Source organism: Camelus bactrianus, chromosome 27 (assembly GCF_048773025.1).
Source record: "Camelus bactrianus isolate YW-2024 breed Bactrian camel chromosome 27, ASM4877302v1, whole genome shotgun sequence".
Taxonomy (NCBI): Eukaryota; Metazoa; Chordata; class Mammalia; order Artiodactyla; family Camelidae; genus Camelus; species Camelus bactrianus.
The window spans coordinates 36,722,974-36,747,787 of NC_133565.1; the positions used below are offsets into that span (position 1 = coordinate 36,722,974).

Sequence of the window (24,814 nt, forward strand, 5' to 3'; positions counted from 1 at the left end):
ATGTGCAGCTTACTGTACAGGAAACATACCATAATAAAGGTGTTTTTTAAAAAAGAACACTTCTCTTTAGAGAGAGCACATCGTGCAGCACAGATCACGGAACACAGTGTCTTTCTGAAGCAACACAGCCAGCTCATTCCCATCCCAGGACTGACAGAGACATCTTTTAAACTCCAGGGTGCAATCCCCCGGCACACCGGGCTGGGAAGGCCAGGCCTGCATCTTGCGTCCCCAGGAGCAGCAGCTACCGGGGCAGCCAGAGCCTGCACAACCCCGTCTTTTGACCGCTCAGGCCCTCGGGGGCCTTTTGCAAATCCTGGGTTGAGGAGCATGGAAGGACACTACGACACAAAGACATGAAGCTACAGGATGCACTCTGCCTGCTTAGGGAGGGTCCAAGATGATTCCATTCCCTTTCATTGAGGCAAGTCAGGCCCGTAGTGAAAACTGAAATAGCACGAGAAGGGAGACCAGGAGGAGTGTCCCTCCCTCCGCGGCCCCTGGTCTCACGGTGCGGTGGTAGGTGAGCAGGGGACCAGGAGGCAGATGCATTAAGTCGTCTAGGACACACTTCCAAGTCCATCCCCCACTGCACCCACCTGAAGAGAGGTCTGCTCTGCACGCGCTTCGGGACCCCACGTGTGGGCATCCTGGCAGCAGCGAGCTCACCTGGTAACGGGCTGGACCACTGTCTCCTGGGCTTTCTCTTACCTGATGGAGCCTCCGCCTGAGCTAAAACAGACACACTCTCCTCCGCTCTGCCTGTGGAGGAGTCTCAGCTCCCCACATCACCAGGGAGCTTGCCGGGGCCTGCCCCTTGTCACCATTCGCCGGGACAGGGTCAGAGCTTTCGGGCTCAGGCAAAACCACTATTTACGCCCTTATCAGGTGAGCACAGTCAGTGGAGGGGCCGCGATGCCAAGCAGGACATGAAAGGTCCCCTTTTGGCCTTTTGAGGCTGAACTGTCCTGGACATGGGGCGACCAGGACTTTCCCCGTTTAGCACAGAATGTCCCATGTCCTGCAAAGCCCCTGGCCCCTGGCCAGCCAGGACGGTTGGTCCCCCAACTTGGACCCTGGGGGTCCGTGCTCATCAAGCCTTCTCCCAGGGCTCCTGCGGGGACCTGGCAGGGAGCAGAGCCTCCCGGGGGGCCTGCCATGACTGGACCACGGTGTCCCAGGCACAAGTCCCGCTGGCAGCTCCCTGCGTGTTAGCTCTTGGCACCAGCAGCAGGTCCAATTCCTCAGAAGTCTAGGCGAGAGCCCAGCAGCTGGAGACACTCAGAGGGCTACCAAGGGACCAGCAGATCATGCCAATGGAATGTCGTGAGGTCAGTGAGGAAACAGGATGAGGTCTGTCGAAGGGTGAGAGCGTGGCTTGAGAGCAACAACGTGACAGGATGCTCTGGGAGGCAGGAAGCTTGCATGTGTGTGGTGCAGGAAGACAGGAAGAGACCCGACCCCAGATGGCAAGATCGTCAGACCTCCTGCAGGCTCGACAGCGGTCTGCGCGCCACGTGAGACTTCCCAGCAGATCCGGGGAGGGGCAGTTCCGGTGTAAGATGGAAATACCAGAAAGATTCCAGTTTCTATAGAAAAGTTAAACGGTCAGCTAAGAATCTGAAAGCAAGGGGGGAGGGATAAGGAAGGTGGGTCTGGACGGGATTCAGGAGCGAGTCAGGAAAGCCCAGCCTGGCTTGAGCTGCACGAACAGAGGAGCAGGAAGAGAGGAGGAGAAGGCAAGGCCCTGAGTCTGGGGGGGCGCCCCCGCCGAGCGGAGGGGTGACTCCCTCACTGAGAGCCACGCGCCCACCTGACCCAGGCATTGCGGGTATGGAGCTTCACAGTCAGCAAAAGCCTCCACGAGCCTGCGGTCATTGGGTCCGATCTTCATGTGACCCTGCGCTGCAGGAAGGCAGCGGTCACCCCCCTTTAGGGGTGACATCAAGAGAAACGCTCCCATAGCAGGGGGAGAGGCAGCACAGTGAGGAGGGCGTGGGCTGGGCCACCCCCAAAACGCGCCTCGACTGCCGGGGCAGCGGTGGCTTCTGGGGCTGCGGGGGTGGCGGTGGTTTCCAGCGATATGATGACCGAGGTCCACCGGAGGCACCCAAGGCAGCTCCCAGAAGCGAGGAGGAGGCAGCGGTGAAGGAGGCAACTACGGAGGAGGCTTCAGCCGCAGCGGAGGCGGTGCCTGCAACCAGAACGTGGGGGTAACGACAGCCGGACACCACCTCCAACAACAGAGGCGGCGACAGCGGGGCGGCAGCAACGGCCGCCACCGCCGGCTGCAGCCCTGCTCGGAGCCCCCCGGGGGCCAGCAGCTACAACCAGAACAGCAACACCCCTGGCCCAAGGGCTTTTATCTCATTTTCGAATCAGAAATGATCATTTTCATGCCTTCTGCAAAGCAAAATGCAACATACTTCCAAACAGTTGTCCACTGAAGGCGGTTCTTCAAAATGAGAAGCATGGATTGATTTGTGACTGTACTATTTGAGGAGACTTAAGACATGTGCAGACTTTCGTCTATCAAACCTCTAACCACATATTAGCAACTTTCCCAATTCTACACGAGGGCAACTAGGACTGAGAAGGCCGGCAGGAGCCAACACGGAACTCAGCTCACAACCCCGTGACGGGCAGCGAGTGTCAGATGCAGCTGTCCCCACGGAAGGTGCAGTTCACCAGGCCGAGCGTGCAGAGAGAAAACGTGCTCTCAGTGATTTCTCACTGTAGCTTGATGCCCTGGAAAGCTGCAGGTCCTTGTGGTGCGCTGGCTCTCAGACTTCATCACACATCAGAACCACCTGGAGGGCTCATGACCACACAGACAGCTAGACTACACTCCCAACCACCAGACCAGAGACGCTCAGTGTGGGGTCCGATCACGTGCCCCTCTGACAAGTCCCTGGGTGACGCTCGCGCTGCTGGCGTGAGGACCACAGCTGAAGAATCAATGACGTAGGAGAAGGCAACTCGCAGAGGCAGGAAGCATCAGGCAAGCCCACTAGTGCTGACGCCCCAGGGCAGGATCCAGCAAGACCCTAGCCCCCAAGGAGCGGGACCAGAGCAGTAGAGAGGGTGACGGGTTGCTCAGCCAAGGGTTCGGGCCCAGGACCCTGATTCCCGAGGCAAGAGTGAAGTCTCAGGAGTAGCAAGAGACCCAGGTCCCAGGACTAGGGCACAAGGCCAAGGCTGGTCTGTGAGACGAGTCAGGGTGATTGACGCCAAGGCCCAAAGTGCTGCTCGAGTTCCTCCTGCGCAGTCAGAGCTGGTGCTGGAGTCAAGGCTCGGTCCACAGGAATATCAAAGGGGGTTTAAACAGGAACAGTCTGGAATCAAGTAGATGTTGGCTTCAATTTAGAACAGAGTATCCCACCGAAACAGAAACGATAAAGTAGAGCAGTGCCTTGCAGTGCTTTAGTCCAATGGACACATTTTCTCAAGACAGGGCCTCATGCACTCCCCAGAATGTAAAGGAGACATTCTGAGTGTTCTCAAGTCACGCTGCGCTGCACTGGTCCCTACGATCACACGACGCCTCTGCAAAGCTACGACACAGAGCTTTCACTTAGGGAGCGCTTACCACGTACTGGTCCCTTCACGTACGCCATCCCTTTTAAACCTTTAACTCACTCAATAGCAACATGTGTTTTACGTCACTGGAAAAAAAGCAGCTACAATCTGGAATTCGCTCAATTTTCTGCTACCAAACCTAAAAGCCCCCTTTATCTGAGCCCATTCTTTCCCCTTCCTTCCTCCCACTGCAGCAGAGACATCAGCGGCCCCACCCAGTGCTCTGCGTCGCGCCACTCCCGTCGGCACCCTCTCACCTTTCCTCTTCATCTTCAGCTTGTCCCCTCCTGCTCGCTCCTTCTCATCGGCTTCTGAGCGTGATTCAGTCTCACCCGCCTGAAAATAACGAAAACTTCCCCTCCAGATACCACCTTCTCTCTCATTCTAGTCAGTTAAATATTTCAACAACTGTCTGCATTTCTATCTCCATTTTCTTACCTCAGCTTATCTTCCAACATGCCTTGCTCACCGACACCTCTACCCAAACCGTCTTTGCTGTAACGGAGCAGCTGGTTTTCCTTCTGCGTCTCGTCTCCTCCCTCAGTTGCAGCAGGGTGGCTCCCCTGTTCCTGCAAAGCCCTCGGCTCCCTCCCGGTGCGCCTCCTGCTGCTCTACTCTCTCCCCCGTTGCTTTAGGGGCTCCTCTTCCTCACGTGTCTCTTTAAGCCGGAGTCCCCAGGCCTCTGTTCTAAGCCTTCCTCTCCTCTCCGCCCACTGTACAGACTCTCTGCTTCGAAGGCTTACACTTCCATCTATACGCAGTAGCCCCCAGGTTCTTATTTACCGCTATCTCTTAAGCGCTAGGCCAGTACGTGGGCTGGGCTCTCTAACTGGGCTAGGTCTCATAGGCATCTTAAATTTAATGTATTAAAAAATAGCATTCCCAAAATCATTTCTCCCACAAGTATGCTTCTTCTTAAATATACTGTAATGTGTTAATATTTATTGAGCATATAATTACAGGCCAGACATTGTGCTAAACACTAAGTTTACAGCAGTGAACAAAACTCTCATGGCCCCCTCTCCCCTAGACTTAGTCTGGTGAAGGGAGACAAACACTAAATAAATAATTATACAAATAACTATAAAATTGTAATTGTGACAAGTGCTATTAAAAAAACAAAGTACATTACCATGCACCCCATGGCTCAAGTCAGAAACACAAAGTCACTGCTGACTTCTTTCTTTGTCCTGGACACCAAACAATCACCAAGTTCTGTTGATTCCTAATTCCTAAACATCTCTCAGATCCAGCTCCTTATTTCTACTTCCTCTGTTACCATCCAAATCCAGGAATCATCAGCTTTCACCAGATCCCTGTAAGGCTCCTAACTAGCCTCTACTTCCAGTCTTGTTCCCTCCTATCCTTTATCTGCACTGCAGCCAACGAGAATGACTTGTTAAAGATGCTTAAAATCCTTCAAAATATTCTTTCTACCTTTAGGATAAAGTACAAACTCCTAAACACACTTAAAACCCTGGGACATGATACACAAAACAGACACAAGGAGACCCTAAAAGGCAGGAAAACAAGAAGGCGTACGGGCCAGAGACTTTGAGCCCAGGAAGCAAGGTGGCGGGGCCCTCTCCAGGTCTCTTTCTTTTGCCTCGTATATCCCAGACTTGGAGCTAAAGAAGCTGACGACCCAGACACAGGAGGAGGCACATACATAAAATCCCCAACAGAAGCCACTTTCTCTAGCTGAAGGATCTGGGAAGGGGCAGGCTAACAATACAGAAAATGTTTAGACAGAAACCACTCTATTCCAGCCAAACATCACAGAAAAACTGTGACCTCCAACCCAACCACTTCCACCTGCAAGAACCAAGCAGGCATGCTGCCCCCAGCAGGATGGTGACAGAGAAGGCTGAGGAGGGAGCCAGCACTTCCGTCCTGACGGGTGCACTGAGTCCTGCACTATGTGTCAGTGGGGGCCACGCGGAGAGCCTGCACTTCCATCTCTCCTCAGCAGTAGTAAGCCATCCTTCCTGCTCACCAGTGTAGCGGCGTCAAAGCACGCCGAGCAGAGTCAGGGCTTTCCCCACCAACTCAGCAGGAATGACGATCAACAGATTCCAACAACAGACAACAGGGACGTTACAATTATACGACAAAGATGTTAAAGCAGCCATCGTGAAAATGCTTCAATGAGCTTTACAAACATGCTTGATGTAAATGAAAAAGTATAAACTCCCCCCGAAGAAATAGTCTTAGTAAAGAATTAGAAGATATAAAGGAGTACCAAATGGAAATTTTAGGACTGGAAAACAAAAAAACGGAAACAAAAAGTTCAGTGAATGGTCCCAACGTAAGAATTGAGGGAACAAAGGAAAGAATACGTAAACTTGAAGACAGAGTAATAGAAACAACCCAATCTGGATAATAAGGAGAAAATAAACTGAAAATATAAATGAAAAGAGCCCCAGGACCCAGGGTGCTATAATAAAAGATCTAACATGCATGTCATTGAAGTCCTAGAAAGAGAGAAGAAAGTAGGGTTGAAACAGTATTCAAAGAAACAATGGATGAAAACTTTCTGAATTTGGAAAAAAGCATAAACTTATAGATTCAAGAAGCTGAACAAATTCCAAACAGGATAAATCCAAAATAATCCACATCAAGACATATTGTAGGCAAACTTCTGGAAATTAAAATCAAAGAAAAACCCTTGAAAAGCAGTGAGAGAGAAGTGACATCTTACCACTAAGAAAAGACAAAACAAGTTACAGTGGGTTTCTCATCAAAAACCATGGAGGCAGGAAAAAGTAGTCCAACATTTTCCATATGATGAAAGAAAAAAACTATCAACCCAGAAAGCTACGCCCAGCAAAAGAAATATCCTTTAGGAATGAAGGGGAAATGAAGATGTTTTCAGACAAGGGAAAACTAAGGATACACTGGAGAAACTTCACCAAATATTAAGAGAATTAACACCAACTCACACAATCTCTTCCAGAAAATAGAAGAAAGAGGAACACTCCCTGATTCATTTCATGTTGCTAATATTTGATGATGCTGACACGAAAACTGGACAAGGGCAGGACAAGGAAAAGAAAGAAAGAGAAAGAAAGAGAGAGAAAGAGAGAAAGAAAGGAAGGAAGGAAGAAAGAAAGGAAGGAAGGAAGAAAGGAAGGAAGGAAGGAAGGAAGAAAAAGAAAGGAAGGGAGAAAGAAAGGAAGAAAGGAAGGAAGAAAGAAAGGAAGGAAGGAAGGGAGAAAGAAAGAAAGAAAGAAAGAAAGAAAGAAAGGAAGGAAACAAACAAACTATAGGCCAATAGTTTTCATTAATATAGATGCAAAAACCCTTAATAAATATTAGCATATAGAACTAAACAAGATATTTAAAAAAACTAAACACCATGACTATTTTAGTTTTCTGGGGCTTCCATAACAAAGTAGCACAAACTGGCTGGCTTTAAACAACAGAGATTTATTGTCACGGTTTTGGAGGCTAAAATTCCAAAATGAAGGTGTCAGCAGGACCGCCCCCACTCTGGGACTCTGGGTAGAAGCTTTCCTTTCCTCTTCACAGCTTCTGATGGTGCCTGTTGGTCCCTGGCATTCTGCTCTCTGCCTCCACCATCACAGGGTACTCTCTCTGCGTCTTTGGTTTCACACGGCATTTTTACCTTTCTGTAAGGACACACCAGTCATACTGAACGAGGGATCTTGCATTTGGCAGCTGTTTTTTAGATGTAACACCAAAGTGCAAGTAGCCAAAGGAAGTAGAAATTTTACTACATGAAAATTTAAAACTTTTGTGCTGCAAATGATACTGTTAAAGTAAAAAGACAAAAGACAGAAAGAAAATATCTTCAAATTATAAATCTAATAAGGAGCCAGTATTCAAAGTACGTAAAGAATTCTTACAACTCAATAATAAAAAGGCAAGAACCCAACTTTAAAATGGCAAAGGATCTAAATAGACTTTCCTTCAAAGAAGATGCACAAATGGCGAATAGGCACGTTAAAAGGTGCTTGACGCCACTAGAGATTAGAGAAATACAAGTCAAAACCATAGAGATACACCATTTTACTCTCACAAGGACTGCTATGCTAAAAAAGGACAGACTTTGGTAACAGTCAGGGAGGATGTGGAGAAACTGAAACCCTCATACATTGCTACCGGGAATGTAAAATGGTTCACTCCTTTGGAGGAGTCTGGAAGCCCCTCAAAAAGTTGTACATAAAGTTACCACATGACCTAGCAACTCTGCTCCTAGGTGTGCACCCAAGAGAATGTAAAACATATGCCCACAAAAAATATGTACATATGTATCAGTAACAGCATTACTAGAAATAGTCAAAAAGCCAACACAACCCAAATGTCTGTCAACTGATGAATATACAAACACAATGTGGTATACCACACAGTGGAACAGTACTCAGCCGTAGCAGGTAACGAAGCACTGCCGCATGCTACAGAATGGACGAAACATCACGTGAAGTGAAAGAAGTCAGTCACAACGGAATACATATTGTGTGATCAAACCAAGTGTCCGGAAGAGACAAATCCACAGGGACACGACACAGATTAGTGGCTGCTAGTGGCTGGGGGAGATGACTCGGGAGGGACTGCCAGTGGGTAGGGGGCTTCTTTTTGGGGTGATGAGATTCTGGAACTAGAGAGTGTGATGGTTGTAAAACTTCATGAATATACTAAACCCACTGAAGTGTACACTTTAAAATCAATACATTAAGTAACAGTGATAACATCAAATGCTGGCAAGGTTTCAGAGAAACTCATATATTGCTGGTGCTGTATGAAATGGTACAGCCATTCTGGAAAACAGTGGGAAGCTTCTTATAAAACTGAATATGCAACTACCATACAACTGCCATACATTTATGCCTCAGAAATGAAACCTATGCTCAAAACAATTTGTAAATGAATGTTTATAGGAGCTTTGTAATAGCCCCAAACTAGAAACAACCCAGAAGATCTTAAACAGGTGACTGTCTAAACAAACTGTGGAATATTACTCAGCAATTAAAAAGGAGTGAATTGATACATGCAACAACCTTGATAAGCCTCTGGAGAAAAAGTTGAGTGAAAAAAGTCAATCCCCAAGGATTATGTACTGTGTAATTCTATTTATATCATTCTTGAAATGACAAAGTTACTGAAAATGAGAGCAGAATAGTGGCTGCCAGTGGTTAGGGAGATGCGAAGGCATGAGGGAGGTGGGTGTGGCTGTAAGGCGGCAATCGGAGGGGTCCTCATGGTGAGGGAAGTGCTCTGTATCTTGTGTCGATATTTGTATCTTGAGTGTGACACTGTGCTGTAATTTTTAAAGGTATTACCACTGGGTGATATGAGTAAAGAGCACATTAACTAGATTCCTTCGTATTATTTCTCACAACTGTGTATTTATAATTATCACAAAATAAAAAGTTTAATTAAAAAATAATAGGTCACAACAATAAGACTACTACACACACCTGTGAGAATGGTAAAAATCCAGAACACTGACAGCATCAAACGCTGGTGAGAATACGGAGGAACAGAAAGCCTCATTCACTGCTGGGGGGAATGTAAAATGGTGCAGCCCCTTTGGGAGACGGCTTGGTGGTTTCTACAGAACTAAACAAGCTCTCACTATACGATCCAGCAACTGTGCTCCCGGTATTTACCCAGAGGAACTAGAAACTTGTGTCCACACAAACACCTGCACATGGATGTTTACAGAAGCTTTATTCATAATTGCCAAAACTTGGAAGCAACCAAGATGTCCTTCAACAGGTGAATGGATAAACTCTGGTACATCCGTACAATAGAATATTATTTGACACTAACAGAAATGAGCTGTCAAGCCACAAAAAGACATGGAAGGATCTTAAATGCATATTGCTAAGTGAAAGAAGGCAATCTGACATGGTTACCTACTGCATGAGTTTAACCATATGACATTCTGGAGAAAGCAGAGGTACAGGAACAGTAAAAACACCAGCGCTGCGTGGGTTGGAGGGGAGGGAGAGGGAGAGACGAGCGGGTGGAGCACAGTGAGCTTTAGGGCAGTGAAACTACTGTGCGGGACGCCACAATGGCGGACACACGTCGTCTTACATTTGTTAAAGCCAGCAGAATGTGCCTACAACACAAAGGTACGCTGCGGACCTCAGCAATGACAGGGGTCAACGTTGCTTCACCAACCGAGACACGTGCACCACACTAACACGAGATGTGAGTGACAGCGGAGACTACGGGGGAGGAGAGGGAGGGGATGGGAGCTCTGCACTTCCTGATTAATTCTTCTGTCAGCACGTAACTGCTCTAAAAGAATAAATATCTAAGTGTTTAAAACGGGTCACCACTGGAGGACTCTATGAACTAATTATTTTGAAAACCATTAAACACAGAGGAAGATTCACGCATCTGACGCCTTTCCAATACACACTGGACCACTGGGACTCAACGGATGGGAGGGACTTTCTCTTCTTAGACACATTCCAGCCAACGAAGGAACGACAGCCCCCTTCCGCAACAGCTGATCAATGAATCTACCTAGGCAAGAGTCACCGAAGGCTGCTAAACATAGAAAAGTGACATACCAGACGGAAGAATACAATACGATATTGACAAAAATCAAAAACAAAAGCAAACAGACTGGGTCTAATAAAGCCTCTCTAGCTCCAACGACCAAATCACCGAAAGTGCGGAGGACAGGAACACAGACTAAACGGCACTGTGGGGACACACTCAGCAAAGTCCTCGCTGTGTAAAACCGCAGGTCAAACGACCATTTCTTTGACAAATAAGTTTCAAGGGGAAAAGGAAAAAAGAGGTGGAAGGAAATCTTTAGGTTAACAGAGACTTAATGAGTGAAATCAACCAATCTCCACATGTAAACTTTCAGATCTTGATCTTGATTCATACAAACATAGCCTAAATTTTAAAATTATTAGACAATTGAAAATTTGAACACTGACTAGATTCGACGATCTAAAAACGGTTAAATCTTTGTGTGATATTGCAGTAGTGATTTTTTAAAAGCTTACAGAGCATCACATTGTTCTATTTATAGATAAAATGAAAAAGTATCTGACACTTAATCCAACATAAAACAGGGAAGAAGGAAAGGGGCAGGGGCTCGAGGGAGACGGGCCGCTCACTGGCAGGCAGCTGCTGGAACTGGTGTAGGTACATGGCTTCATTACATTAATCTGTTTGCTGTTGCACATGTTTTTAAAAAATCAGCAGCAGTAGTAAAGAGTGTTACTATGGACAAAACTGTGCAGCCCCTTTTACAACACAGGAATTACGTGGGAATTATTTTGATCGCTGCTCCTCCCTCAGTCCCCATGGTCCGTTCAGTCACCAAACCCTGCTGACTCCACCGCGACCGCCACCTCCCTCCCTCTGGTCTAAGCCAGGTTCGTCCGGGCTTCGGGCGCTTCTGTCTGCTTTCAATCTAGGCCAGAGTGTTTCCATACAACACAGACCGCCTCCTTGAGCTTGCCACCCTCACTCTCAGCCCAGGGCGCCCACACACACTGCCCCTCTGCCTGGAAGGCCCCCTCTCCCTTGCCCGCGCCCCTACCCGGAGCTGTCACTGCACACACCACTCTCTCAGGGCAGCTTCCCCATCGATCTTGGGCCGGGGCGGTCAAACTTCTCAGCACTTCCACAACGACTTAGCACAAAAGGAATGTTAAAAGTGTTGGAGGTTATGTCTGTCTTTGCTGCTATAATATAACTTCAAAGAGAGAAGGAATTAAGTCTTTCTATTGTGTCCCCAAAGCCTAGCAGTTTGTCCTGCATGTAATAAAAGGTCAGTAAATCCTTCTTGAACTATAAATGACTGGACAGATGAATGAATAAATAAATGAACTTAAATATAATACCAGTCAAACAATGAAAGAGAATCATCTTCACCATAATTACAATATTGCAGAAACCTTAAGGGTATTAGTCATACTCCCAAATAAAACATTTGCAAAGCTTCAGTGTATATGTACACAGACCAACAAAAAGAAGACACAGCGAGAATAACTGCACTGCAAATCCAGGTCACAGTCCCTCACTCACGCTCCAAAAGAACGTAACAGCAAAGGAGCAGGGGTGTATCTTGATACACCATCCACGTACCAAAGAAGGCGCACACGCATTCAGATAAAGCGGCTCTGATACAAGCTCCAACTGTGCTGTTTTTTAAATAGAAAACTCAGATTCTCTGAAAAAGCAGTCAAGATCACATATACTAAAATTTTACACTTCTATGCAATTATTTAAAATCAGCTACATGTATAGATTGCAGTCTCTTCAGTCTTATAAAATGAATGAATTTAACTAATCTATTCAAGTAAAATCAAAGCTTAACCACTGTAAAGATTAGATCTTCATAACTTTGAAAATTAACAAGAAAAAACTACAAATTCCTGAACAAAAATTTTATTTTTAACTGTTAGGTTTTTAGTGCATATGAAAAATTTTCGTTAACACGTGACATGAAGAGATGTTAGCACACTGAACTACAACAGAAAAATTTTATACAACTTTTGAATCACTAATGTGCTTATTTCTTCTGTGAATGAACGCAGTCAGCCTAAGTCAGCTTTGTCGTGGGTATTAAGTAGGTTTAACATTTTTATGTTATTGTTTAATAGCTTCCTAATAAGGTTTTCCGTTTCCCCTAGACTTACACAAAGTATTTTTCTCAATGTGTTGGATACTATAGTAGCTTTTGCTCTCATCCCTGGCGGAACATACCTAATATTGAAATATTCAGGTAGCCTAGATCTAGAATTATACAGCACGTTAATAACAGTTTCAACGTCGTCGGCCCCCCCGCTGCTCCGCCCTAGCGGTAACATCTGAGATTTGTACATCTTCTCCACTTTATGCTCTGCTGCGGCTGCCAGAGCAAGGCTCCGTTTGAGGTGCTCTTTGGCAGCTTCGATGTCCGCTCTGTATTCTGGCTTGAGGCTCTCAGGAAGAGGCACCCGCTGCACCTGCGCACTGATATCTGAAATTTTTTTCAGGATGCGTTCATTATACAAATCCTGTGGGTGTTCTTCAAACGTCAGTGCTTCAGACTGTTCCGCTTCGTAGTCTCCCGAGAGCTGAGGAACGTCCTCCAGCTCTGTGGCGGTGTCCACGACGGTGTTCTCCCTTGTGGGCAGTTCGGTGGCATTTGGCACTGGCTTCGGTGCCTCAGTCTGTCTTACAGGCAGCTCCGGCTCCGGCTCCGGCTCTTCTTTTTCAATGTAAGGTTCTTTCGCATGTAAAACAACAGAAATGTTATTTGGCTTAATTGACCAGAACGCTGTGCTTTTAGTGTGTTTTTCCCTCTCTACTTCCAACGTGAAGCCCCTGGTAGGGAAAGTTGTAGTTTCGTCAGTGACAGGACTGATCAACACATCGTTCTCAGCTGTGGCTTCATCGTGCGACTTCACCTCCTTAAACTTTGATACTCTCGATGCTGCAGAATTAACATTACTTGGAGTCTTTGATTTTCTCTGATGACCTGGCCCCTTGGTGGGAACACTTAGTATTAGGTTCTGTAAAACTTGCACGTAATGATTCAAGTTTTGTTCTTCGTCAGGCATCACAGTTAGTCCTTGAGGAAAAACCAGACAGAAGTGGTGTTTATTACCATGCATGACGTGCTGACAGAATCTACTGGCCTAAATTTACTTCTTATGCTAAAGTTGAGATAAAGAGCCAAGAAATAAAGCACGGTTTTTTTTTTTAAATGGAGGCCCTGGGGATTGAACCCAGGACCTCGTGCACGCTAAGCACACACTCTTCCACTAAGCTACACCCTCCCCATCTTTGACAGTCAACTCTCATTTAAATGAACAAAATCATTTTTTCAAGGTTAGTGCAGAAGTTGCATATTAACACAATTCTCTGTATGTCTTTGCTTTTACTCCCCCATATAATTTATGATTCAACAGGAAACTCACTAAGACAGAATTCTGGATTATGCTCTCCGACACAGTGGTGTGCCGTAGTAGGTCCAGTCTGGCTCACCAGAGCCAATTAGTAAATTTTTAGAAATTTTGTGAGTCAGATGGCAAATAGAGACATCATTAAAAATTAAATTATACACATTTACAATTAAATAAAATGCACTCAATACAAAGGGAATAAACATTCGAAACTCATCCCTTTCTTACTATTTTTTCTCATTTTACTATTGTTTATGCTCGTGAGAAATGCTGTGCACTGGGGTGCCACTGTTGATCTCTGTCACCTTCCTATTAAGTGATGTCAAGTAGGTAGCGTGAAGTTGACCATGGTGAGAGTATTTGCACCATGTAAATGGGCAAATGCTGTAAATTAGGGCTTACCCATCCCCCAGAAAAGCCAGTTGTGAAACATTTACCAGTGTACCACTGCCTTCAACCCAGCAAAGATCTGACTACAGCCTGTGGATCACATCCACCCAAATGTTTTTATAAATAAAGGTATTTTGGAACCTGGCCAGTCTTGCCCATTTGTTAATGTATTCTCTATGGCTGCTTTTGGCCTCAGGAGCTGAATAGTTGCAACAGAGACCATGTTGCCAAAAATGCTTACTCTTGGGCCCTTTACAGAAAAAGTTTGCTGATTCCTGATCTAAATCATCAACATTTTAGTCTTGGCTCTATTTGTACTGGCATTTTGCAGGATCTGAGTGGTAAAGTCTCTCATTTATAATGCAGAAAATAAAAGATTACTGAATATAATATTACTGAATTGAATATAATTATTGAATATAATATTATTGAAATAATATATTCTAAAATTCTGCTCAACTTCCGCAGTCCAAAGTCAGAAGGTTTTAATTTTAGGTGCTAGAATTCTGAACTGACCTCGCCACTGTCACAGACACAAAGTGACTTACTGCCTTGAGCACTGATGAGCACCTCCTGGCCGAACCCTCCCTCTGCAGGCAAAATGCAACCAGCTTTCTGCTATCCTTATCTTTGGCAAGCACAAAATAGTGCAAAAATACTTTATCTCCTTTCTCAACTCTTCTGTTACAACTTAGAAAGACCAGATGGAAGTTTAATCAAAATTGAAAGCATATTTCTTTTTTAAAAAAATCTTAATCAGAACAGTTTAGTGAGGCAATGTGATAGTGGGAAGATCCCAGACTTGTCTCCTAGAGACATAGCTTCTAACAGCAGATTCTGCATTTTGTGTCATGCTGAGAAGAGTTTTGCATATTCCAAGACACATTTGATGATGATGAGTGAAAAAAGATATAAAACATAAGGGAGGTTTTGTATGATCCTTGTAACTTTTTATGGGTCAGTGACATAGTAGCATGCATTCTGTCTGCGAATTGAGAATTTTTTTTTAATGGATTCAAAGGATAACACACCAAATTCATGCAGGTATTCGCCTCTGAGGAAAGGGAACTGGACTGAAGTTGGTCACTGAAGGAGTCTTTAGATATCTATGTTTTACTCCCTAGACACAAAATTACTTCAAAGTGAGAGGAAGTTAATATAAAATTTCTTTTTTTTCTAACTGAAGTATAATCCGTTTACAATGTGTCAATTTCTGGTGTACAGTATAATGCTTCAGTCATACATGAATATATATATTGGTTTTCATATTCTTTTTCACCGTAAGCTACTACAAGATATCGAATATAGTTCCCTGTGCTCTACAGTATAAACTTGTTTATCTGTTTTATATATACTAGCCAGGATCTGCAAATCTTGAACTCCTAATTTATTCCTTCCCATCCCCTTCCCCTCTGGTAACCATAAGTTTGTTTTCTATGTCTGTGAGTCTATTTCTGTTTTGCAAATAAGTTCATTTGTCTTTTTTTTTTTTTTTAGATTCCACAATGAGTGATATCATATGGTATTTTTCTTTCTCTTTCTGGGTTACTTCACTTAGTATGATGATCTCCAGAGCCATCCATGTTCCTGCAAATGGCATTATTATTTTCTATGGCTGAATAGTATTCCACTGTGTAAACATGCCATAACTTCTTTATCCAGTCATCTGTCGATGGACATTTACATTGTTTCCATGTCTTGGCTGTTGTATATAGTGCTACTATGAACACTGGGGTGCATGTGTCTTTTTGAATTACAGTTTTCTGGATATATGCTCAGGAGTGGGATTGCTGGATCATATGGCAACTCTATTTTTAGCTTTTTAAGGAATCTCCATACTGTCCTCCATGGTGGCTGCACCAATTTACATTCCCACCAACAGTGTAGGAGGGTTCCTTTCTCTCCACACCCTCTCCAGCATTTAGCATTTGTGGACTTTTTAATGATGGCCATTCTGACAGGGGTGAGGTGATACCTCAGTCTAGTTTTGATTTGCATTTCTCTAATAATTAGCAACACTGAGCATCTTTCCATGTGCCTGCTGGCCATCTGGGTATCTTTTTGGAGAAATGTCTATTTAGGTCTTCTGCTCAGTTTCTGACTGGGTTGTTTGTTTGTTTTTGTTATTAAGCTGTATAAGCTGTTTGTATAGTTTGAAATTAGCCCATTGTCAGTTGCATCATTTGCAAACATCTTCTCCCATTCTGTAGGCTGTCTTCTCATTTTGTTTATGGTTTCCTTTGCTGTGCAAAAGCTTTTAAGATAGTTAATTTTTAAAAACTTTACTTTTTTAAAAAAAAGTATTTTTATGTGTTTTATTTGTATGGTGATTGTGTAGTTATCACAGAATACAAAACTGGAAAGTAAATAGGGCACATTCAAACCTATGCAGAATTTGAATTTTTGCACTTGAGCTAATATAGCTAAACTTTTCAAGAACTGTATTGAAAAATAAATAAATATAATGTGAAAATAGGATTTCACTTGAAATGTGTTACAAACCAAACACTTGGTTTCTTAAAAAATGTGGGTTATTATAAACCTACATAATATTGTTAAATCATAAGGACAAATAGAATTTTTCCATTAAAATGTGTTATAATTCTCTGATAATACTTAATATGAATTATATTTTATTTTGATATGAGCTTGGTTATAGTTCATGACATTATTAATTATGAGCCTGTAAACTAGAACAGTTTTAAATTAATAGCATATGTATTTAGCTAAAGGCTTTTAAAAGAAAAGGCTTGAGGTTTGGCATCAAACTGATTTTAAAGTACAATGAATGTTTCTAGTAAAATAGTGTGCACTGGTTAATTGCCTATAGCAATGAAAAATTAAAGCTGAATTTTAGACAAACTCTAAATCATTTAGAGGACTATGAAGTGAAAAAGCTCGATGGGCAGGCTCGATGGCAGAAAGGAGGGGGAAGAGGAAGGCGGCACTGCGCTGACGACAGAACAGCAGCGATCGTCCAACTGAACAGCACAGAGGAAGCGGGAGGAAAGAAGAGTGGACAGAGCCTCAGGGCCTTGTGAGACTGTAACTACAAGGTCTCACATTCATGTCATCTGAACCTTGGAAGGAAAGGAGAAAGAAAGTTGGAAGCAGTATTCAAAGACATACTAATGGCTGAAAGTTTCCCAAATTTGGCAAAAGACATGAATTTACAGATTCAAGAAGCTGAGTGAATCTCAAACAGAATAAATCCAAAGAAATCCATGTCAAGAAATATCATGGTCAAATTTCTGAAAACTCTAAAGAAAAAGAAAAAATATTGAAAGAAGTACTATGTAAATCTTGAAAGAAGCAAGAGAGAAACAATTTAAATGACAATTTGAATTCTCATGAGAAATCGTGGAGGTCAGAAGGGAACAGAATAATAATTTTCCAGTGTTGAAAGAAAAAAAAGGACTGCCAACCAAGAATTCTTTATCAAAGGAAAATATCCTTCAGAAATAAGATAACCAAGACCTCTCAGGTGAAGAAAAATTAAGATATGTTGTCACTAGAAGACCGACCACGAAAGAATGACTAAATGAAGTTCATTAAACAGAAAGGAAATGATAAAAGAAGGAATCCTGAACACTGGGACGGAAGAAAGAACAGAAAGAGCAAAAATATGGGCAAATTCAGGGGACTTTCCTTTTCTTCTTGAGTTTGCCAAATGATGTTTGACAGTTAAAACAAAAATTATAACACTGTCTGACATGGCTCTCAATGTACGTAAAGGAAATACTTACGACAATTATACTATGAACGGGAGAGGGCAGAGGGAGGCAAGGTTTCTACCTTTCACTCCAACTGGTAAAACGCTGACACCGAAAGATCGTGGTGAGTCACGTACACATAATATAACACCCAGGTGATACAAAAGAACACACTCAAAAACACTGTAAGATGGAATTCTAAAAAAAAAATTGTATCTCTTAGTATAAGATGGGTGCTATCTGATCATGTATTTAAAATGCAATTTATGTTTTAAAAAACGAAGGCCTTAAAGCCCAGTAATGTTGTTAATTTAAACATGTGGTTTGGTGTAGGAATAAATACCTGGTAAGTTGAAGGTAGCAGCAAAATATTCCATATAACTGGGGGAAACCTAGTAGCTCAGTAAACAATGAAAGATAAATTTTTAAACTTTCATATAAAGACAAAAAAGTTAAAGTTCAATGGAATACATCTGATCTTTGTGCTTTAAGAACTCCTATGTTTTAACTTTGCCCTTGGCCTGTAATCTTGATATGGCAATTGGTGACTGCACTCAAAATCTGACCAAGAATCATGGATGCTCATTTTTTTAAAAGATGCAAATATAACTAGGATGTTTATTACCACAAGTGTGAAAACCAGAATGGTCTTATCAGCACTCTTGTGTATAAAGCTTAACGTAAACCCACATGTAGAATCATTTATAGGCAGACCAGACTCTGGCTGAATGTCCTTAACTCTGGAGAACAGATTGCTTATATTTTCCCTTCACGAAGTGAGCTCACAAAGAACAGACTTCCCATATTTCACAGACGTTAAGCGTTGCAAGTAAGAATTAATACCTGAAAGCTGTTGTCATGTAAGAACCGACAGCTAAAACACCAACACCTTCGAATTAAAGTGAACTTGAATAACTGAGCTAAAGTACTCCCAGCTCAAATCAAAGTTGTAGTACCTGTGCTTCGTTAGAGGGTGTACTCAAAGAACGATCACAAAAAGAAACACTGCATCTTATTCTCCATCTGGTAGTTTTTCTATAATTTGTTAATTCAAATTTCAATTTTGCTGACAGGTAAAACAAACAAACATTTATGTTCATATTAATTAAGCATTCTAGTTAAAGAAATGTAACTGTAGGGTTGGGGGGAAGGGAAATAGGGGACAAACTTTCAGGTATAAGACAAACAAAGCCTCAGGATCGAGTGTGTAATATGGTGACTAGGTTGATGACACACAAAGAGGTAAAGACGTGAGGTGGTGTGTGTTAACTGACTCAATGGTGGGAATCCTTGCACAAGACATACACATGTCAAATCACCGCAGTGTACTCTTTAACATTACAAATCTTACTAGTCAATTACGCCTCAATGACGCTAAAAAGAAGAAATGTAACTTTCTGGCTCTGCATTTCTTGGTAGCTATGCTCTCAGATAGTCGCTTCCTTCCCAGACTCAACACGGGCTCACCCTGTGTGATGCTGGCCCATTACAGGACGTTGGCAAGTCTGACACAGCACAGGCTTGGTAAGAGTGTGTATGCTGGGGGCCTATACAGCTCCATCCTGGAAGCAAGCTGCCATGGGATAAAGACACTTGGGCTAGACCACTGAACCATGAGAAGTCATGCAGAGAGAGACCCTGCAAGATGAGAAGCTGTGCTGGACGTTCTCAACCAAGCCGAGCTTCCAGCTGAACACAAGCTGTACGAGTAACCTCAGTGCCACCACGTGCGCAGAAGAGCTGCCCGGCTGAGTCCAGACAACGTGTTATTTCTTGAGAAATAACAGAATTTGGGGGTAATCTGTCACGCTGCAACAGATAACCAAAACAGCTTCACTATAACTGTTTTGAGAAAGAAATACAAATTTAGTTTAGGTGAAGAGTTAAACATCAAAAAGTTATCTAATGCGTAATGTCAAAACGTAATGAGCCAAAACAAATTCATGACCTTGACATGCACCTCTTCTAGTTCTGCTGAGTGAAATGACCCCAGTAACAGTATCATCCCAGCACTGACACACGTCCTCAGCACTGTGTCTCTAACGCCGTGCTCTACGTTGTCTCCTCAGAAGGATGGTTAACTCCATTCCAGTCACAGGACATATAAAGTGGTCTTGGTACAACAGGTTAATGTCAGAAAACAAGTCTTAAAAGCACGTGAGATTCTATCAAAAAAACATACAAGGCAGCTCAAAAGAACAGAAAGGCAGGACTTTTTCCCATAAAATATTAATAGACAGGCTAATGAACGACTATACCCCTAAAGGTCACCCTCTGGACACTGACATTAGACGACATGCTCCTCATGATCTAAAACATTAACGAGGTGTGTTCCCTTCTCGGGTTTGATAGACCCCCTCCAAGAACTGTGGCCTTGGGCCTGGAAACAGCGTGACATGAACTTGCAGCACCAGAACCAGGAGAGTTTTACCTTTTGAATGTACTGAAATAAGAGGAATCTGCTTTTCCTTTCCATTTTTCCTTTTCAATTCCAGTCAGTTGCCAACAGATTTGAGTAATTATTGCCTTACTACTTCGCTTGCCTTCTGTGGTCCATCAGGACGAAGGCCTTCCTAAAAACAGATAGATGCCAAAGACTCACATATTGAGCCTTCTTTTAACCCCATCTAGAGAACCAAGCTAAGAGGTCTTGTTATCCTAGCTTAAAACAATCCTGTATCATTAGCTCTACGCTGGCTGATGTACCCAAAGAGATGACCAGGGAAAAAAACAGTTATTCGTGACACCCCACCAAAAAGCCCTCAAACTAATATTTCACATTCTTGTGTTCGTAGCTTCAGGCCCATGAATATTTAGTGACTTAAAATTATAAAAGGCAAATTATATAATTTATTTTAACAATATTTTAATAGTAGTTAATAGGTAGTTAAAGTACTTATGTAACTATTTTATTTAGAAATTATAGTTTTTTAAAAAAGCAAAAAGCATTCTCTTTAAAAATAAGAAAGCAAGTTGTACAGTGCAAATGCATTAAAGAGGCATGGTTTTAAAAATTGGAAAAAACCTAAAACCATGGAAAAATCAGATATAAGGAAATTAACTGAAGGTATATAAATTTAAGTGTATAGTGAAAAGGTGTCGATCCAGCACCATCAGGACATATATGTTTGTAGGGAGTGCAGACTGCTGGACACCCACGTCTCATTGGTACCAAGCTGAATTCAGACTAAACCAGTACCAGCCAAACTTGAGTTGGGCCTATTAAAAAGGTACAGGCAGCTACAAGAAGTACAGAGATTTTCAACAAATGTAATTATTTAATAGAAGTAATGTTTGTATAAGATAACCTCAAAACTGTGTTAGTATTCAGAAAAAAATTATTAAAGATGCACTTTTCATTATGAAAACCTATGTGACTTTTCTTTGGCATCAGAGAGCAATTTTTATATGACTCTCGTGCCAATATTGTTGGGACAGTGGACATATAAAATAAAAAACACACGATTAATTTAAATCAAACACAATGATAAGTCGGGGTTCACAGAGAAAGCAACCATGTTAGTTAGCATTGCCCTATATATCCCTTAATCCACTTCTGTGGAAAAGACGTAAGTCACATTTTCTAAGATATCCTCTATGATCTATGACCTGTACGTATTTTCCTGTGTCTTATATCATCTGTATCTTCAACACACGTCATTCCTTTTTCTGAGAAGCATCTTTTCATTTCCTACAAGCCTTAAGAAAGTTTAGGTAAGAGGGCACGAACAAAAAGCACAGGCCGTGAAACTACGCAGCTAGGCCGGAGACTGCCCGGAGGTGAGCACCCAGCAGGCTCCGAGAATGCTGTGTGACAGCACTCACGTCGCCTCGGCGGACGTCTCCACGTATGTGACCCCCTGACCTACAACCCCCAAGCGCAGTAACTGGTGTCAGTAACGGCGGCCCCTGGACAGCAAGAAAAGGTAGTATCTTTGGTATGTGCTGTCTTCGACAACAAGAAAGGCAAGTTTTGCAAAGATTTTGTTTAAAACAACTAACCCGTAAGCGCCGGCAGCGGCCAGTTATCCAGGGCACTTGATTCAGAGTTTTATCGTTACTACCTACAATTTAGGTTGTGCTGTGTTTTCACTATTGAAATCTAATTTTTAACTAAGGCTTTTTAACAAGTCTGAAATACATAGCCAGCAAGCACTGCGGTACGTTTTTCACACCTACCCGATAAATTTTATTTGTTCAGGTAAACCAAAGCCCAGGGTTACCAACTGCTGCGACGCACAGCAGGTAGACCAGATGAGCGAGCTCACAGCCCTGCCCGGAACGCCGGACGCCAGGCACTGGACTCGGGCGCCGAAATGCCGCTAGGTGCCCGCTGATGTTCACACCGCAGTCTCCGGACCGCGAATATGACCCTACGGTTTTCAGCTGCTGGGGAGGGAGGCACAGGTGGAAAGTCGTAATTCTGCTCAGCCGGTGGGGCGCACAGCGGGCCGGCGACTGTCCAGCAGCTGCCCGCGAGCCACACGGCCTCCGCGTCTCCCACGTCTACCCGCGAGGCTGAGCTCGGCCGGCAAAGGGCCGGACAGCGAGGAGCGCAGGTTCCGCTCCGCCGTCAAGGGCGGCGAGCGGCCGGGACAGCACACCGGGGACGCGCCGGCCGTGCGCCGAGAACGTCGCGCACCAGGACGCCGGGGCCGCAAGCTTCTGCTCACGTCCGAGAGGCTGCGCCCGGGCTGAAACCGCAACACCCGCCCACCCGGCGCGCCCGCCTTGCATCACACACACCGGCGCGCCTGCGGCGACCTCGGGTCAGCGGCCCGGGGAACACGGGCCTCTCTGCGGGGCGCGGGAGAGGCAGAGGCCCGCTCGCCCACCGTACCCAGCTCGGAGCCCCGGTCTCACTGGGGGCCCTCGGGCCCGGCCACGGCCGGGGTCACCGCCTGCGGTCACGGCCGGGTCACGGCCAGCAGAGGGCAGGTGCTGGAGGAGGGCGCGGCGCGGCGCGGGCGGGCGGGCAGGGCCGCACCTCGCCCAGGGCTGGCCCGGGCAGGGCCGCCAGGGACGCAGGTGGGGGCCGGGCAGGGACGAGCCGGGTCTCGAGCGGCCCGAAGCCGGGGGCTCCGCACGAACACACCCGGCTGCCGCCTCGGGCGCCACTCACTCGGGTACGCCGGCGCGGATGAAGGCCATACCAACAGCGCAACCAGCAGGACGAAGCACTTCATGGGCATCGTCCACAGCACACCGCCATGCGTCGGGAACGTCCTGGGCCACCAGGCGGGGACCTCAGGCAGGAAGGGAACGGCGTCGGCGGCCGAGGGCCCCTCAGGACCGAGCGCCCACAACGGTCGCCCCAGCGCGCATGCGCAGCGGGGTGGGGGCGGGGCGTGAAGGCCGAGGCCCCGCCCCGCGTGTCACGTCCAGGGCGGGGCCACCGCGCGCGGCGCCCCGCGCCCTGTGCACGTGCTTGCGAGGCCTGGGACCAGGCAACCCCGGGCTTCGAGGGGGGGGGCCTGCGGGGGGCGGCTCACCTGGGAACCTGCACTCGTGTCCCTGCCTAAGACATGGTCCCTGAGCAGGGGGAAGCGTCTCATGGGAGAGACGAAGCACCTGGCCGTTACAGCAGGTGGAAGTGCCACTGACGGGGAAGCACAGGGCACCGTGCAGCGCAGAGGAGGTCTCCCCATTCAAAAGCGTGCAGAGGCGCGAAGCTTGGAGCTCCCTGTGAACTGAAAATAGTTCGGTCTAACTGCACGGGAGGCAGGGGCAGTTGTTGGAGGTGAGGGAAGAGAGGTGGAAGCACTAAAGCCACCTTAAGGGGCTTGGATTTGTTTTGTTTTTTTAATAAGACTGTGTTCCATTTTTTGGGAAATAGAAAATGATCGCTATGGAGAACAGATCGGTGATCGTCGGGGGTTAGGGATGCGAAAGGGCTTGACTATAAAGGGATTGCATGAGCGGCTTGGGGGCGATGGATTGTTGTGGGGGCCTCAGAATCTATACATGTGTTCAAAATCATAGAACTGTAGAATCAACTTTACTTTATGGCAGGTTTTAAAAATTTTTATAGACACCCACATCTCTACCTGAAGCAGCAAGGGGCTTGGATTTTATTCTGAGGCTGTGGGGAGAGACTGCAAGGTCGTGGGCTGGAAAAGGTGTAATTAGATTTGCATTGCAGAAAGCTTACTCTCCTGGCAGCGTCAAGAAGGGGTTGGAGGGAAGCAAGACTAGAGCCAGGAAGCCAAGTTAGGAGGCTGATCCAGTAGTCTAGGCACCATTCACTGATATGGACTTGGACTCAGAGTAGCCGAGGACAGAAGACACGTGGACAGATCTGAGAGAGACTCGGAGCTAGAATCAACAAGACCAAGACATTAATTGAATGTGAGGAATGAGGAAGGAGGGGATGATGCGCATGTTCCTGGCTTGGGCACCTTGCCTGTGGTGTGAGATGGGCTTGGGACCTACCACACTAGTGGCCTGTCCAGGGAGCGGATGCGTGGAGGGCCCTGGAGGTAGCCGAGATGGCATCAACACCTAGAAGTGGGCATAAGCAAGACTGCCTGAGGAGAGGGTTGAGCAAGAAAGTCATCAGCCTAAGACAGAAGCATGAGAGGCTAGAGAGCGGAGGACAGACCCGCAAAGGAGACTGAGTGTGGGGAGAAACCCAGGAGAGCACAGACACTTCCAGGAGGAGGGGAGTCCCAGGCTGTCAAACGCTTCTGAGAAGTCGAACAAGAAAAGGACTTAGATTTAACAACAAGATCTTTGGCAGAAGTGTTTTCCGTGGAGCGGTTTGGGCAGAAGCCAGACCACAAAGAGTTGAGGAATAGGAGTAAAAGGTGAGGGAGCAGTGACAGCTAATACAGACACTTGTTCAAGATCGGTGCAGGAGTCTTTAATGTGCTCCCCTGGTGCTTAATCCAGTGCAGCAGCCTTCTGGAATTAAACAGAACCATTTGGAAAGCAATTTGGAATATGTAACAAAAGCCTTAACATAATACGACTACTAATGATATAAACTCAGAGTGGGTATTGTGTCCTGAGACAGCCACAATGGGTCACCTACAACACGATGAAAAAAATAAGAGAGTGGTAAATTATGCTTGTTGGCTAGAGTACTGGGCAACTATTAAAACAGCTCTCACAAAGCACACCGAGCTGGGGAAGCGCTCCAGTGGTGGTGGGTCGTCGCTGAGGTACCAGCGCAGGCCCCAGCCTCCCTGGCTTCCTTGTCCTGGTACCTTCATCCCACCTTTGAGATGCCAGTGATTA

At 45.2% G+C, this 24,814-nt stretch overlaps 1 protein-coding gene across 1 annotated transcript; it reads right to left on the reverse strand.

The window, feature by feature from the left end:
• Positions 1-11,932: 11,932 nt before the first annotated feature.
• SPESP1 (sperm equatorial segment protein 1) lies at positions 11,933-22,883 on the reverse strand. The gene is made up of 2 exons (XM_074354162.1): positions 22,698-22,883; positions 11,933-13,138 (listed from the first exon to the last, which is right to left on the reverse strand). Exons 1-2 carry the CDS (start codon positions 22,765-22,767, stop codon positions 12,120-12,122), a joined length of 1,089 nt encoding a protein of 362 aa, XP_074210263.1. The 5' UTR covers positions 22,768-22,883; the 3' UTR covers positions 11,933-12,119.
• Between the last annotated feature and the right edge of the window lie 1,931 nt (positions 22,884-24,814).

What these genes read in the sequence shown, in the direction of transcription:
- SPESP1 (XM_074354162.1), bottom strand. Translation starts at nt 22,767, where the DNA reads ATGCCCATGAAGTGCTTCGTCCTGCTGGTTGCGCTGTTGGTATGGCCT. An exon ending in ATCCGCGCCGGCGTACCCGA is followed by an intron (nt 13,139 to 22,697) that starts GTGAGTGGCGCC and finishes TTTTTCCTCAAG; the next exon opens with GACTAACTGTGATGCCTGAC.